The sequence below is a fragment of the Balaenoptera ricei genome, chromosome 2 (assembly GCF_028023285.1).
Source record: "Balaenoptera ricei isolate mBalRic1 chromosome 2, mBalRic1.hap2, whole genome shotgun sequence".
NCBI lineage: Eukaryota > Metazoa > Chordata > Mammalia > Artiodactyla > Balaenopteridae > Balaenoptera > Balaenoptera ricei.
This window is the reverse complement of record NC_082640.1, coordinates 33,947,648-33,964,135: the sequence shown is the minus strand read 5'-3', so window position 1 is coordinate 33,964,135 and position 16,488 is coordinate 33,947,648. Positions and strand designations below refer to the sequence as shown.

At 53.1% G+C, this 16,488-nt stretch overlaps 1 protein-coding gene across 8 annotated transcripts in view; it reads right to left on the bottom strand.

The window, feature by feature from the left end:
* The window catches only part of ARNT2 (aryl hydrocarbon receptor nuclear translocator 2), a 201,280-nt gene that overhangs the window by 24,592 nt on the left and 160,200 nt on the right, over nt 1–16,488 (bottom strand). For all 8 annotated transcript variants that reach the window (XM_059912323.1, XM_059912322.1, XM_059912325.1 and 5 more), the window contains 3 exons: nt 13,563–13,714; nt 3,502–3,574; nt 2,058–2,181 (listed from right to left, as the gene is read on the bottom strand). In XM_059912323.1, the coding sequence (XP_059768306.1) occupies nt 2,058–2,181; nt 3,502–3,574; nt 13,563–13,714 (349 nt within the window). The remainder of the gene's footprint in view (nt 1–2,057; nt 2,182–3,501; nt 3,575–13,562; nt 13,715–16,488) is intronic.

The window sequence follows — 16,488 nt, the reverse complement described above, 5'->3', positions numbered from 1 at the left end:
CATATAGGAAAGCAGCTTGGTTGGTAGAAATACTTTTGGATTACATATTTTCCTTCCCTTCTTTTTCCTTTTCTGTTAATTTTTTTTTCTATTTTGTCATCTTTATGGGAAAAGGTCTATGTTTGTATAATATTAAAATTTCAAATGGGTTTCCCAGAAATGCTGTGGGTATCTGACCAAATATTTCAGGCTTATCTGAGAGGAAGAGGAACTTTTGCTATTGTTTCCTCTTGCTGGATGAAATGACGTTTCTCTATAAAAGTCGTGGAAATACCGCTGCGGGCGGGTGGCACATCTGGATGGCCGCTGGGAACCACCAGAGGGGAGCCTCCCTGTCATGCTAACAGGTCTGTTCTCTGTTGGCAGCTGGGCACCTGCTGCTTTCGGTTCAGGCAGCTCCAGCGCGCTCCCTACTTTCCTAGCATCTGGTTCACAGCCACGTGGGCACGAGGGCTGGGGTCTTCCACTACAGGTGCTGGCAGCAGGAGGCCTGAGATCTGCTCTCTCCCAGCTGCCCGGGGCCTCTCTGTCCTCCCTGTGGCCCGTGCTGACCCCAGTTCCTCAGTCCTAGGAGTACGCTAATGGGGGGGTCCCTTCCCATGACCGCGTTTCCCACGCTTCCATGGCATGAGTCGGCCGGTTTCTCCCTTCAGCTGATCCTGATTACACTGTATCTCACAGATCACATGAAAATGGAATCTTTTCCCTGAATTTTGGAATGGACAAAGACATTTCCAAGTTTTATATGTTGCTGATCTTGGCGGCAGTCTGAGCGGGCGAGGGAGGCAGCTGCACACGTGGGTTCCACGTGACACCTGAACTTTGAACGGCACCATTTTCTTTTTTAAAAAAATTTCTTATACCGTTTTATTTTTTATTATTTATTTATTTATTTTTGGCCGCCCCTCGCAGCATGTGGGATCTTAGCTCTCCGACCAGGGATTGAACCTGAGCCCCCTGCAGTGGAGGCACAGAGTCTTAACCACTGGACCACCAGGGAAGTCCCAAGAATGGCCCCATTTTCTCTAACTTTAGTGCTAACACAGGTGAGCACCCCAGGGACCACCGTGAAGGGTGACCCGTGGAACACCCACACAATGGAACACTACGCAGGCGGCAAATACGATTCAGACCATTCAATAATCCAGAAAGATGTTCATCACAAATTGTCATGTGAAAAAGTAAGCTACCAAACAGCAGGAGCTCGACTTTGTATATAAAAAGATTTCATATGTGTAGAAAAAGACAAAAAGGACAACCTTTAAAAAGTTAAAAAAGATTAAATCTGGGTGGTAGGATACTGGATAATTTTTATTTTCCTTTTTACTGCATATTTTTATTTTAAAATGCGGTCCTCTCTGCATTAGAGATTAAGTTGAGATTCTTTTTTTTCAATAAATTAGTTTATTTTTGGCTGTGTTGGGTCTTTGTTGCTGTGCGCGGGCTTTCTCTAGTTGCGGCAGGCAAGGGCTACTCCTGTTGCGGTGCTTGGGCTTCTCATTGCGGTGGTTTCTCTTGTTGCAGAGCATGGGCTCTAGGCGTGCAGGTTTCAGTCGTTGTGGCACGTGGGCTCAGTAGTTGTGGCTCACGGGCTCTAGAGTGCAGGTTCAGTAATTGTGGCGCACGGGCCTAGTTGCTCCACAGCATGTGGGATCTTCCCGGACCAGGGCTCGAACCCATGCCCCCTGCATTGGCAGGCGGATTCTTAACCACTGCACCACCAGGGAAGTCCCAAGAGATTTTTTTTTTTTTATAGGGACATGTCTTTGTCTTGATAAAACTAAATTCTACCATGATTAATACAGCTCATTTATTCCAATTCCTCAAATTTTGAAGATGAGATGTCAGAGGCCCCCGGTTGGTTGTCCCAGGTAACGGGTAAATGAGAGGCGAGGCCAGGAGTAGAGAGGATCCACTGGGACCCCTGTATTTGGTGCTACTTTTCTACCCTGTAGAAGTCGCTGTAAATTCACCCTCAAGGTTGGCTGCCTCCAGATGGCTGGATAGCGACTGTAAACCCCGCAATCTCACCGCCTCAGCATCCTCTGGAAACTTACATGCACTGATTCCTGCAAACATCTCGGCAAACCGCGGATCTCTTTCCTGGGAAAAGATTGAGTCTGCCTTTTCCACAGACTTCCCGGCCTCGTGAACCCCGGCTGGTAGGTTGGAGACAGGAACCTGTTTGCACATGAAAACACAAGAGCATCCTGCGTGTAAGGTGCAGAACAAACGCTCCGAGCGGTCACCTGTTTGCCTCCACCAGATCCCCCTCCCTCAGAACAGCAGGCATTTCAGCCTTCGGTGTTGTGTAGGGCAGGAGCTTTTCTGTACATGAAAGCCAAGAACAGACGGGCGGGGGTGTGAACGAGAGGTCACAGAAAGGTCACTGGAGTCCCACTGATCACTTGGAGAGAGATAAATAAAAATAATCAACCTAGTCTGAATATCGGGAAAAGCGAACATAAAGTTTAATTGGAGAGAGAGGCCAAATACCAACACAAGCTGCGGTTTCTCTATGGCGAGAAGCAGTGAGAAGAGGAGGGGGATGAGGGGAGGGAGGGGGGCCTGGGGAGATGGAGAAGGAAAGGGGACAGGGCAGTGAAGTGGGAGACACAGGCTGTGACCGGACAAGTGTGCTGAGAACAGAGGGGCTCAGACTAAAGGCGGGAGAAGCAGCGAGGAGGCTGCAGGGCTGACACAGTTCAAAGCCGTGCGGGCTTAGGGTTAGGGTTAGGGTTAGTTCCCACACAGCCTCTGCATCTCAGTACCAGTAAGTCCCCTACATACGAACGAGTTCCGTTCCGAGAGCGTGTTCGTAAGTCCAATTTGTTCGTTAAGTCCAACAAAGTTAGCCTAGGTCCCCAACTAACACAATCGGCTCTATAGTACTGTACTGTAATAGGTTTATCATACTTTTCACACAAATACTACATAAAAAACAAACAAAACATAAAGAAGACCTTTTTAATCTTACAGTACAGTACCTTGAAAAGTACAGTAGTACCAGCTACATCACTGTTGCTTTTACGCTTGCTTCCAGACATCCTGGGCTTGAAATAAAGACACTGTACTACTGTACTCTCTACAGTACTGTACAGTAAAGTACACAAAAGCACAGTCACTTGTAGAGGACGCACGCATGTGACCATGTACGCCAGACACGTGAGCTAACTTCCGTGACTGGACGTGCGAACGCACGTTCGCATCTTTGAAAGCTCGCAGCTTGAAGGTTCGTATGTAGGGCACTTACTGTGCTGGCTGACCGCGGCTCCTAGCGCTTCCTGTTTTACACTCTTCATGGCTCGGCTCGGCTCTGCACGGAAGAGTCACAGCCGACCCCCCCCGCCCCACTCCGGGGACCAAAATGCTTTTTGCAGGGTGGGTAGAGGGAGAGACAGCACCTCTTGAGCGGAGGGGCTCAAGCTAAGGATTGGATTTAGTCCGCAGTCCTTCGGTTGGAGACAGTTCCAACTGGGAAAGCGTTTTCCAGAAATTCACCTGCGGTAAGTCGTAGGATGACAACCCGTCTCGCTGGTGCACCTCCAGTTCCGCCTGCTGCTGCTGAAGCTGCCTGGGAAACAAGGAGTCAGCAGTCACGAAGAACAGAAGTGGCGCTGACGGGGCGGAGCCACAGCTGTCCCCGCTCCCCAAGGGCACGGAGGGCAACGCCCGATGGATCTCTAAACTGTTCTCAGTTATGACTGATTTCATTATTTTTATGTCCCAAATCAAGACCCCAAGCCTTGTCTTTTCAGTGTAGGCTGCCAATATTTAGGAAATAAGTTTTGATTTATGACTTCATTTTATGCAGGGTAAAAGACACCAACACTAAAAGAGAAAAAAAATTTAAGGCAAAATTCAGAAAAGCCCAACGATGCTGTTGGCTTCAGCCAACCCTTGCTTCCCTGTAAGCTGGTAGGAGGTGACATCATCCCATCCAAGTCTCACGCTAAATTTTCACAGTGGTTACTTTACCCCACATTAAAATTAAGAGATGGAAGTCGAAAGAGGCCAAGCGGTTGTCCCGGTTGGCTGACCAGCAAGTGGCTGTGACACGACAGAGCTGGGATCTGACCTCACGTGTCTGACCCGGCTTGCTCTGCTCTCTGCATGGTACCGGGATGCTTGGGAAAGAAAAAGACTCCTTAGAGGGAATGGCTGCCTGACGTTTTAAAGTATGGAAACTGGGTTACTTTCAAGGCACAGTGAGTCCTGCAGCTCAGAGCCTAAAAAAGGGGAAGGATGGGCTTCCCTGGTGGCACAGTGGTTGAGAATCTGCCTGCCAATGCAGGGGACGCGGGTTCGAGCCCTTGTCTGGGAAGATCCCACATGCCGTGGAGCGACTAGGCCCGTGAGCCACAATTACTGAGCCTGTGCGTCTGGAGCCTGTGTTCCCCAACAAGAGAGGCTGCGATAGTGAGAGGCCTGCGCACCGCGATGAAGAGTGGCCCCCACTTGCCACAACTAGAGAAAGCCCTCGCACAGAAACGAAGACCCAACACAGCCAAAAAAAAAAAAAAAGGGGGCAGGATGGCCCTTAAACACCAACAAGGATGTCAGGCAAAAACTTACTGGCAAATTACTGACAAAAATCAGTCCCCCACCCTTGCCCGTGCATCAGTTTAAAGGACATGAACAGACCATTCAAGCATAAACAAACATGTAATATGCAATATGTATACATATAACATGTATATACATATAACAAGCAAGTAATTAGGGAAATATTTTCACCACTAAACTAAGCAAAATAAGTGCAAATTAAAATAACCTCGAAGTATAATTTTTCACCTACTAAGTTGGTAAAAACATGCTTAGTGTGGTGGCTTGGTGTTGAACCCACTCTGCTCACACCCCGTAGGAGAAGCGTGTGTGGACGCAATCTTCTTGGAAAGCAGTACGGCGACCACATTAGGAGGTATGGCCAGGGTCACACCCTTCCCTTCCAGGTGGTCCCCCTGCTGCTGGGGTTTCTGCTAAGGAAATGATTCAGGGGCAGGAAACAAGAGCTATCCACGCAAAGCTGGCTATAATAGGGGAGTGGCTTTGTAAACTACGTATATTAATTTGCTAAGGAAATACTCCACCGTCACCAACGGTGGCCACTGTGAAGACTATCTGGAAACACCAGAAGGTGTGATAAGAGTGTGTGGAAAAGTTCAGCACGAAATGTTATGGACGCTATGATTACGGCTACAAACGTTATGTCCTATGTGGGTGAACAAGATTTGGAACATGGAAAAAAATATCTTAAGTGCTTGCATTAATTGGACAGATTTTCATTTTCACTATTTCGCTATTTTAAGGCAAGAATGATCCTAGGGGGTCCCTTTGTCCATCTTTGGACATCAAGCTTTTCTCATCCCTGGCCACGCCCTGGACAGGGAAGTAGCAGGACCCCTGGAGGGACGGCTCACAGATTCCCCCCGCCTTCACTCGGGGTGTGAGGTGCACGGAGAGCTCACTAGCACTAGACAGTCCACGGGGAGGAACGGAGGGGTGGGCTGGTGTGGACCAGCTCAGTCAGGGGAGCAGGTCCCTGCAGGGGGGCCACTGCGAGCTCGCAGCGGGATAACTGCAACCTGAATCAGCAACCGAGGATCTGGGGGGCCCCCCTCGGAGGAGCGGTGTAGTTGGGCCAGGGGGAGGGCAAAGACGCCGGCATCCACTGTGCATCTGCCCCAGCCCTCTGCTACGGCTCTGCACTCACGCAACTCACGCTAGCCTCACCATGAGCTAACCCTCGAGGTAGGTATTTTAGAAACTCCCTTTACAAGTGGGGAAACTGAGGCCCAGAGAGGCTACTGGGCTGCAGAGACTGGATGGCGCTCTTGGAAGGGGTGATCCAAGAGGGTGGAGGGAAGGGGTTACTTGGCAGGTGTGGGACAGTGGTAAGGGAGACTCGGCTTGGATACTGAAGAACCCCTGGGCTAGCAGCAGTTGGGGGGGAGCCCAACTTCCCCCGGGCCGAAGGGGCAGGAGGAGCCGGCAGGGATCAGCTGCCTGATGACGGATGCAGCCTCCGCTCGCCTTGGGAGGTGGCCGGCCTCCTCTCACCCCACTGTCTGCAACCTGTCCCTCCAATGGCCGGACAACTGGAAACCCTCTCGCTCCTGTCCACAGAGCTCAGCGTTGGCCCCTCCCGGGCACATAACAGGGCAGAGTGTGGAAACAAGGTCTCAAAGGGCAAACACAACCGCCAGGCTGGTAGGTGGTGAAGACTGAGAAAGAAGAGACTTTCTAACTCCGAGCGCAGAAGCATTCCTTTTACTGACCATTCTCAGCAACTAGGAACGGAATGAACAGAGGGGATCTGGTCCCCAGCTCCCCAGCTGGATCAGTCTCTGGTATTGATACACCATCTCCTCAGACGGGCCACTGGCCAGTCTCTGCCCGACCGCCACTGTCCTGGGGAGCGTGCTACTTTCCGAGGCAGCCTGCTCCATTTGTAGACAGAAACAATATAAAAAGTCTGTCCCCAAAACAGCCCAAATCTACCTTCCTACAACTCCCAGTTTGAGTTCCAATTCTGCCCTGGAGAAACACAAAATAACTTGAATTGTGTTTCTCAACTCTTTTTCTCAGCATTCAAAGAGATGTACGGTCCGAACACTACTCACTCCTCCAGCCTTGCCTTTCACTTGGTGCCCCCTGGCGTGTGTGTCCCCTGTAAGGGAAGACATCCTAGAAAAGGACCCCAGTTGGAGGACCCAGTGAATAGTTTATTTGGAACTAAGCCCGGGTGAGCCACGTCTTCAGTGAAGTGTGCTGAAATATCTACGCCAAGCTCTGTGCCAGGCACTGGACAGAGGATGATGACTCAGAACCTATGTGGTCTCTGCCCTTGGGGAGCTGACAACCTCCAGAGGAAAACAGACAAGTTGGCAAGCAACTGCAGTATGTTGAGTTAAGGCCACGACACAGGAAGAATGAGGTTCTATCTGAGCACACAGTATGTCTTCCCACCTTGGTGTGAGAGCCCAGGGAAAAGGTTAACAATAAAACCAGCATCCTGAGATTGCCCACCAGGCAGTCTAAGCCTATGCTTATAACACCAGGAAACAGGAGCACTAACAATAATTTTCAAAAAAATGGATATTTCAAAAACATTTTAAAGAATCGATATAATCATCAGTAGAAAAATCACAACTTTCTATATTTTCTTATTCTTACTTGACAGTTTTGTTTTGTTTTATTTTGATTTACATCTTGAGGGCACCCTCATCTTTCATTTGCAGGGCCTCTAAAATCTGAGTGTAGTACCCAGAGCCAGTACTTCGCTACTCTTTTCACATCTCTGCAAAAGTCCCATTTTACAGATAAAGAAATTGAGGCTCAGTGACACAGGTCTGTGTGGTGCACACAGGACTCAAAGCCAAGTCTGTCTGGTTGCAGACCCCGCACTCTGTCCCACAGGTGTAACAAGAACCATCATGTCACGCCTCCCATTCCAGAGCTGTGGGCCCCACAAGACACCACCTTGAGCCACCAGGTGGGAGAGAAAAAAAGACCTGTGCTTTGGGATTTTTGGAGCAGTGAACTCCCCTTCTGGGCTTCTAATTTGCACAGAAGTGTGGTCAGGGCCTGAGGTGTTACGATGGGAGTTTGTTCTCAGCTCTGTTGCTCTGGGGGCTTTGAGACCACAGAAAGCAACTTTCACTGTAGAAGGAAAATAAAGTCTCAGCTTGGCTGGCAAATCCCAAGGATCCTAACCTCACTCCCCCTGTGGTCCGGACATCAGATTCTCTGTCCTGGCCTTTGGTTTCCGCTTCCGTAGCCGAGTGCATGGGGAAGAAATGCTGACCTGCAGGCCGCCCCATCCTGAGAAGAGGCCAAAGGAGCTTTCTCGGCCATTTCACGGCAACGGAATAAAAATAAACCTTGGTGTGCTTGCAAATTCCAGAGAGGGAGAGACACGGCAGCTCGGCTGTAAGCTGACTGACAGTGAACGGGAGGGACCTGAGGGAACCGGGCTCCCACTGCCCCCGACCGCTGCCCCCTGCCCCCTGCCCCCTGCCCATTAGCTGGGGGACTAGAGCTGATGACTAGAAACCAGACGCATCAAGCCCAGGCTTCCTGTCGGTGTGGCCTCCCTGCATGGGAAGGCGCAGGATGTTGGGCAGATGCAGACAATTTATCTCTGACGCTCCCAGAATGGAGGTTTTTACTCAGCCTGAGTAAGTGAGCAACCAGCCATTAGGGGGGCATTCGGGGGCAGCGTGTGATCGCACCCGTGGGAGTAACCGGAATCCAGCTTGGAGCCATCTCGGGGCTGGGCAAGCTCAGCTGACCAGAGCGAGGCTAATAATACCCACCATTGATTGAGCGCCGTCTGCATGCCCATTGTGAAGGACTCTGGGTGCCTGTCAAGGGGTTTGGAACTGTTCTGATCAGGGACAGGGCGTAGTGTGAGTGTGGTTTTACAGAGATGGTGTCTGGGGCCGGATGGAAGGCAGGAGGAACCGGTCAGGAAGGAGGACGGATGCTCACCCAGGAGATGGCAAAGGCCTGGATGGGGTCATCGGAGAAGGGGCAGAGGAGGAGAAGGAGGGCCAGAGAGGACCCCAGATGGAACCTGTGGGCCCCGGTTCTCTGCCAGGTTGTCTGTTGCAGGTGGATGAGAGGGCAGGACCCAAGACAAGTCCCAGGATGGGGCTTGGCGACAGGGAGTTTTGGCCCCTTCCCCTTCTCTAAGTTCTGCAGAGACCAGGAATGACACCTTCCTTGTAGGTCTTCTTTGCTTCCTTTTACTCCCTGCTCCCACATCCTGTCAACTACCGGCCAGGTGGGCTGGGCCCGAGACAGCCATCCTTGAAGACGTGGGGATGGACGGCGGGCCCTGAGACGCCCACCGTGACTATGGGCGTGGTGGAGTTTCAAGGACACACACACACAGGCACAACACGCAGCTGTGGTTATGAAGAGCCACAGTGACTTTGTAAGGGGCTGTCACACAAACAGGGCTCAGACCCAGCAGATGCAAAGGGATGCCTTCGGTCCCCGCTAAGGAAAGCACAGCACCTGGGTCGTGCGAATGACTCCCGCACCAAGACACCCACGGCTTGTCTACCTGAAACAGTGTCGATCACTAGACACTAAGACGTGGGCATGTTTCAAAGTTGTGCCACCAGTGTGTGAAATGGGAGTCTGTGTTTTTCTGGACTTCGTTCCATTTTCCTGCATCAACGTAACAGGAAAATAGGCAAGGGTGACAAAGAGGCCTTCTTTTCAGCAGCTTCAAATGCTAACCATTAACACTCCATTTCCCTGGGAAGTTTCTTTTGGGTGCTCCTGACTGAATGCAACTGGGTCTGCAACTCCCCACCCAGCCCCGGCCCCCGCCCTGCAAGCACAGAGCATGTAAGGACTTTTCCATAACGAGTCTGCCTACTGCTGGCGACGTTTAGCCACAAATTTGAAGCAGGGCGGACAGTTCTCGTGACAGTTGTCACTGCCCTCTACTGTCCACAGTAAACATTTCCTACCATCTCTACCCACCGAAGACCTTTTGGTCCAGCAGACAACAGCTCAGGCCTCTGCTGTGAACCCATGTGCCAAGGGGCATCGTCACCCCATCTAACCTCAGTGAGCTGCCAGGAGCAATCGTCCTGAGAAGAGATGTAGGGAGACACCCCTGGGGACAGAATGTTCTGTTTTGTCAACGATGTCTGACTTCCAGGAAAATAAATCAAAACCTCTGCCTGTGATTGCTTTTAGGAGGAAGGGCTTCACTTTCCTTCCAGGCTCCGCTGCAGCGCTACCTGCTGGGGATGCTTTCTCAGAGGCCCTGTGTGGAAGCGTGGATTCTCTGTCTCCCCTGTGCCCTCACGATGGCGTTTTTACCTGTCCCTCCCTCCTGCTGCCTACTTCTCACGCTCTCCATGTGATGGGAGCCTTCCGGGGGGGCGGGGGGTGGTGGTGCAGAGACCAGAAAAGAGGCATCCTGAGTTTACTGGACGCCTGGCACAGCGTTCAGTGACTACCCACTGCGTTGAACTGAGTCGCAACAAGGCACGCGACCGTGATGGCTGAAGCTTGTATTCATGTTAGAAGCGAATGAATGGTGAAAAAGGTAAAACTACCAAAAACCCAAAAAAGGGGAGCTTCAGTCTGTTCTTCTGCCCTAACTCTAGAGGACTCTGCCCGGTCCCCAGCCTGGGACCACGCTCTCTACTGCAGAGGGAGGCCCGCACTTGAGCAGCTTCAGTGACAGGTGGGCTGTCCCCGCCACACCCTCAGAGGTCCTCTCGCTGCAAGCCACAGACATCAGGCACCACATGCGCGGCAGGCGTGGGGCAGGAAGGCAGGCAGGGATGAATGGGAGAGAAGAGGGACAGGATCGTAGCAGGAGGCACCTTGCACTAAGAGCCAGTCAACAGGTTGGCATCAAGAGGGGGAACGTTCTAGGAGAGCGCCCACGGCTCGGAATGCGTGGCCAGCTTGCCCGTTTCCACGGCTTCGGGCACAGGCAGCTGGCGGGGCTGGAGAGGGGCCGGGACAGGCGGGGGGAGCCTGCGGATGAGCTGTGGCTTGCACAGATGCCGAGCAGGTTGTTGCTCTCTCGCTCACTTCAGCCTCGTCCCCCGGGGCTCCCACTGCCCGTCCCTGGCTCCAGGTCAATGAGCACACCTGTTACCTTCATCCTAGGAGCTCCTGGAGGTCAGGCCTGTGTCTCACCTCCACATCCCCCTCCGCGGAACGAAGAAGGAGCCATGGGATCCTGAGCCCTGCCCGTCTGACTCTTCCTCCTGTTTCTTGAGATTCACCATTTTCCCCAAGGCCAGGGTGGGACATAGGCCTGGCACTAGCGGGTGCCGCTCGGCTCCCTCTCCTGCCCAGGTCGGGTGAAGTGGGAGAAGCAAAAACCCCTCCATCTGACTGAGTTTACCAAGCAGTGACTAGACAAAGTCAGTTATTAAAACATAATAACATTATCTTTTTGCATACCTGGATCTACAGCTATATTTACTCCTGTTATTCTCACCACCAGCAAAGTCCTGACTAGAATATGGAGGTGTAAGAAGAATCAGAATCAAGTAAGCCAAGGGATAAACTGTAAAGAAAGAGGAGTCGGGACTTCCCTGGTGGCGCAGTGGTTAAGAATCTGCCTGCCAATTCAGGGGAGTTGGGTTCGAGCCCTGGTGCGGGAAGATCCCACATGTCACAGAGCAACAAAGCCCATGCGCCACAACTACTGAGCCTGTGCTCTAGAGCCCATGAGCCACAACTCCTGAGCCCACGTGCCCCAACTCCTGCCTGCGCTCTAGAGCCCGCGAGCCACAACTACTGAGCCCATGCACCACAACTCCTGAGCCTGCGCTCTAGAGCCCGCGAGCCACAACTACTGAGCCCACGCACCACAACTCCTGAGCCTGCGCTCTAGAGCCCGCAAGCCACAACTACTGAGCCCATGCACCACAACTCCTGAGCCTGTGCTCTAGAGCCCGCGAGCCACAACCACGGAGCCCATGCGCCACAACTACTGAGCCTGCACTCTAGAGCCTGCAAGCCACAACTGCTGAAGCCCGTGCGCCTAGAGCCCGCGCTCTGCAACAAGAAAAGCCACCGCAATGAGAAGCCCGTGCACCGCAACAAAGAGCAGCCCCTGCTCGCCACAACTAGAGAAAGCCCACGCGCAGCAACAAAGACCCAATGCAGCCCAAAATAAATAAATATATAAATTAATTTATATTAAAATAAAAAAAGAAAAAGACAAAAAGAGGAGTTGGTCAGACAGTCTGGGAAGAATGACCAGAGAGAACGACTTATTGATGGGGTCCCTGGTGGCTGCTGGGAAAGCAAGTTAGCAGAGCTGGGTGCCACAGCCAGGCTCTCGGGGGTCAAGAGGAGATGCATGGTGAGGGGGCTCCAGTACAGACAGGTGGCAGGGCCAGCTGGGAGGAAAGCAAGGAGGATTGGCAAGACAGGGGTTTTCCAAGATCAGGAAGCCATGTGCCTCGGTGAGGGCCTGGGAGGGAGGCTGTGGCGGGACTGGACGAGAACCCAGGGGCCACAGGAGACAGAGGATGCGCTGGGAGCTAGAAAGCAAATGGAGGGCTTGGCCCTGGAGGGAGAAGCCAGCAGAGCAGGAGTGGAGGGGATGGAGACAGACCCTCACGTGAACAAGGAGAGGTTCACGCGGAGGGCCCTGGCTTCTCTGTTCGCTGGAAGGCAACACGATGTGTGCAGGGTTCGAAGAAAGCGCGCAATTAGCGGATCTGGGGCAGCCCGTACAGAGCAAGCCAAGAAACCTGAGCAGCTGCGGCAGGTGGCAGAGGGCTTGCCGCCGCCTCCGGAGCATTGGTACTGACTGCTGCAGACCCCACCGCCCAGGGCTGCTACTCTGCCAGGGTGATTCACACACACCGTCTACGCGCAGGATCCGAGGCGGGGGGGGGGGGGTCTGTTATTCTCCCCATTTTACAGATGAGCAACTGAGGCTTCAAAAGAGCAGGTGACTTGCCCAGGTGGGAGCTGGGATAGAAACCATGGTCACCTGTCCTCTGAGCGATCTTGTGTGGACCCAGCTGTCAAGCTCTGTGCCTTGTGGCCCAGGAGTAGGGCTAAAGCCGAGACATTGAGGGTGCTGCCTGGAAAGGAGGCTGCTTTGTGGGACCCAGATGGGAACCCCCAAACCCAGGGAGCTGGGCTATGGCAACGGAGAGCCCTGAGGGAGGCCAGGAGGTCACGGTGAGTGCCCGGAGGCATCAGTGCCCAGGGGGGCTGTTAGCAGATGAGGATGGGGAGGTGGCCAGGGTGGGAAGAGACTCCACGGACTCAGTGTGGAACCTGGGAAAGCGGAGGACGGCAGTGCACTGACCGGTACGGGGAGACACGGTGACAGTTTCACCAGTCAGCTCATCTCATGCCCCTGAAGGCTGCAATTCCTCCCACACACTGGGCACAGCTTCCATGTGCTCCTGCACACCTGAACATCATTTTGCCTTTGTTCCTGTTGGTTCTCTGGACGTCTATTTCCTCGAGAGGAAGTCCAGAGAGGAGGCATGACCCTCCTGTATCTAGGAGCCGGACCTCATCTAATCCTCACGGGAACCTGAGAGGGAGGTGTTATCACCCCTTTCACACGTGAGGAATGAGGGGACACACCAGTCAAGGTCACACGGCTGGGGGAAGTCGGGGGGGCCAAGACAGGAGCTCGGGTCTGTGTGTTAACATGCGTGGGACACAGCGGTGGTGACGCCAGCGAAGATCTTGGGAGGACTGCGTCAGTGATCAGGCAGAAGAGAAACCACGTGTCCCGAGGGCGCCCACCCCCACGCCGCCTGCCCCGACACCCTAGCGCTGCCAAGAGGCTCAGCCTCACTCCTCTGCCCCCGGCTTCAGCAGGACCACGAAACCAAGCCAGGCGGCAGGCACACCGCGGAGGCACGAGGAAGCCCCCAGCTCTGCCCTGCAGCGAAAACAGCATGGGAAACGAGAGCACCTCGAACCGACTGTGCTGACGGAGAGGGAGGGCCATGGGGGTCATTGCTCAGCGCTGGGGTCTCACACCTCAGGAGGGAATTGAGAAGGGGGTCCCGGGAGGGGAAGATACGTACTTGACATTGGTGTTGGTGCAGATGATGTACTCGATCTCATCAGAATAGGGGTTCTGGAAAGTGAAGCTGCTGGTGCGGATTAACACCCACTCCCGGTTCTTGGTGCGGAATCGATACATGACCGACAGCACTTGGCCTTTCAGCTTCACCACCTGAGCAAACATTTGGAGAAGGAAGTCAGCGGGAGGAAGGATGGTGCCAGACAGAGGAGGGGGAGGCAGCCAGCGGGGGCTCAGGACAGGAGCATCGTAGCCAAAGACAGGCACGGAGGGAGGGTGGGGGTGGGAGAGAGCGGTCACCTGACAGGAGCCCTCTGTCCACTTCCCCCGTGAGGCAGGGCACTGCATTTAGGTTGTTCTGTCGCCACTGTGTGAGAAACCAACTACTCAATGCCCATTTGATATCAGAACGTTTCAGTGTTTACAAATCAGATCATGAAAACTCTACAAGCTGGAGGGTTTCCCTTTTCGCCTTGGCTGCTAGGGCGCTCTGAGTTTGGTGCCAGTGCTCCCGTGAAGTAAGGCTCTCACACTCAGCTATGTCGTGACATTGTATTCATGGGTTTATTTATTCATACCTCTCATTAAGAAATTCTTAAACTGTTTAACATTGTAGATTGGATTAAATATACTCTCTGGGAGAGATAAAACAAAATAACTAATTTCTATGCATTATCTATTTGTATGCATGTATCTATTATTACCCTTCTTCTTCTTTTTTTTTGGCTGTGCTGTGTGGCATGAAGGATCTTAATTCCCTGACCAGGGATCGAACCCGTGCTCCCTGCAGTGGAAGCGTGGAGTCTTAACCACTGGACTGCCAGGGAAGTCCCTCTATGTTACTTTTATGTTGCAGTATGGTTTCCAAAATACTTCCAAATGTAAACCCTCACAAGAACTAGGTGAGGTGGTCTTTACTATTGACAGAGGATAATGCTGAGTGTCACCGAAATAAAATAAGTTGCCCAAGATCGGACAACTTTGGTGGAAAAGCTGGGACAGGAACCAAGATCTTGCTTCCAAACCACAAGTGTGTTTCAGAGGACACACGGCTGGCTTTCCTGCTCTGTGCAGACACACACGATCTATCACACACAGAAACCCGGAGATGCGGAGGCGGGCAGGCGCAGGTGCAGAAGGCGGCAGTTCTCAGGGGCAGTTCTCGGCTGAAGCAGGAACGTGAGAAGAAAGGACACAGATGGCTGGTGTGCCTGGGCCTGGCTGTGCTCATGCACCCAGGACAAAGCAAGGCAGACAGGAGCGCCCCCTCCTGGCCTTCGGGACGGGAAGGCCCCAGGCGCTGGGCAGCCGGCCGGCCCGACTGTGGACCATAGTGTGACCAGAGATGAGAATGGGGACCTGGTCCTAGGGGTCGGCGAGGCACTTGTGCTTTATTCCAGGTTGGACGTCAGTAGCCAGTCTGGGGGCAGGGACCCCCTCGGTCACCGAGTCTCCCCCACCCTCAGCCCAGGGCCTGGCACAGAGCAGGCACCTGAAGCACATTTCCTGAGCCGACCTGATGCATCTGTGGCCCCGTGCCCTGGGCTGATGCAGCCGGGGCGACCATCCGCTTTCGGTGCCACCCCTGGGGAGCAGGATGAGCCACCCCTGGGGAGCACCTGAGGGTGCTGGGCTCCCTGGTGGGAAATTCCACGTGATAGAGAAACCAGACCAAAAGCGCAAGGAGGGGAGACCCTTCCTGACACTTCACGTGAGGAAGCAAAGCCGTGGGGCGAGGCCAGGCCGGGCGCTCGGGGGTGCCTGCCAGCCGGCCTGCAGCCCCAACAGGAAGCTGGCCAGAGGTCAAGGCCACGTGCCTCTGAGGTCGATATTCTGAGGGGTCCTCTTGGGTCTCCTCTGAGTCTCCACAAAGCACACGGGACACAGGCAACGCCCCCGTCGTGAGACCACGTCTTCCACACTCAGAAGCTCGCGGACGGAGACTTTTCATGTTTCCTCTAACCAGGATGCCTGAAATGGTGTGAAATTTTTTAACTCCATGTAACAAACACTCCCAAGGCACGGCCTGTGTGCAAGCTCAGCCCTTGGAGCTGTGGCTAAAGAGCTGACGGAGGGAGCGCAGCCCTGCACCCGCCTCGGGGCTGACGTACAAGCATCTTGTGCATGTTACCTCACGCAGTCCTCACAGCAGTATTTTGTGTAACTGGAAACTGAGCCTCAAAGGAGTTAACTTAACTATCCTGCCAAAGCCTTATGACTGAGGAGGGGCAGAGACAGGATGGGATCCCAGGTCTACCTGACCCTGTGCCCCTTGTCTTTTCTTGAATCGCTATAGCTGAGACAGAACACTTGTCCCCAAAGAGCTTCTCACCTGGCACAGGCAGGGCAGATGCATGGGTAACTGTAACTCAGAGAGAGCAAATACAACTACAGAAACATAAGATTGAGGCAGGAGATAGATGGGCCCCAGGCTGAGCAGCTCGAGTTTTCCTGCTATGGACAGATACTCCAAAATAGCAGAAGCAGAGAAGAGCTGGGCCCTGCCCAGATAAGAGATAAAAAGACCACATATTCCTCATTCTCGAAGTCAAGGAGACCTTCCTGACTACACACGTGCAGAAAGGCTCCTTGGAGGTCAAAAAGGAAAGGGGAGCCACCCGTAGCAGGTGATGTCAACCTACCCGTAGGCCTCTTCACTAGAATCCACCTCGGCTAAGAGATGCGCGCACACATGGGAGGACCCTGAGATAAATCAAATACGGACTCAGAACCAGGCGAAGCAAGATGACTGGACAAAGGAAACGGGAAGAAATGCCCCATGTGAGTGACTCTCTCTCTGAGCCCGCCCGTGTGTCTATCCACACGTACTCTTTTTCCTCCTAATGAACATTTCACTTGTTTCACTACTTTCTGCCTTTGTGGGATTCTTTTCTGCAAAGCTGAAGGGCCAGGGCCGTGTCACCGGC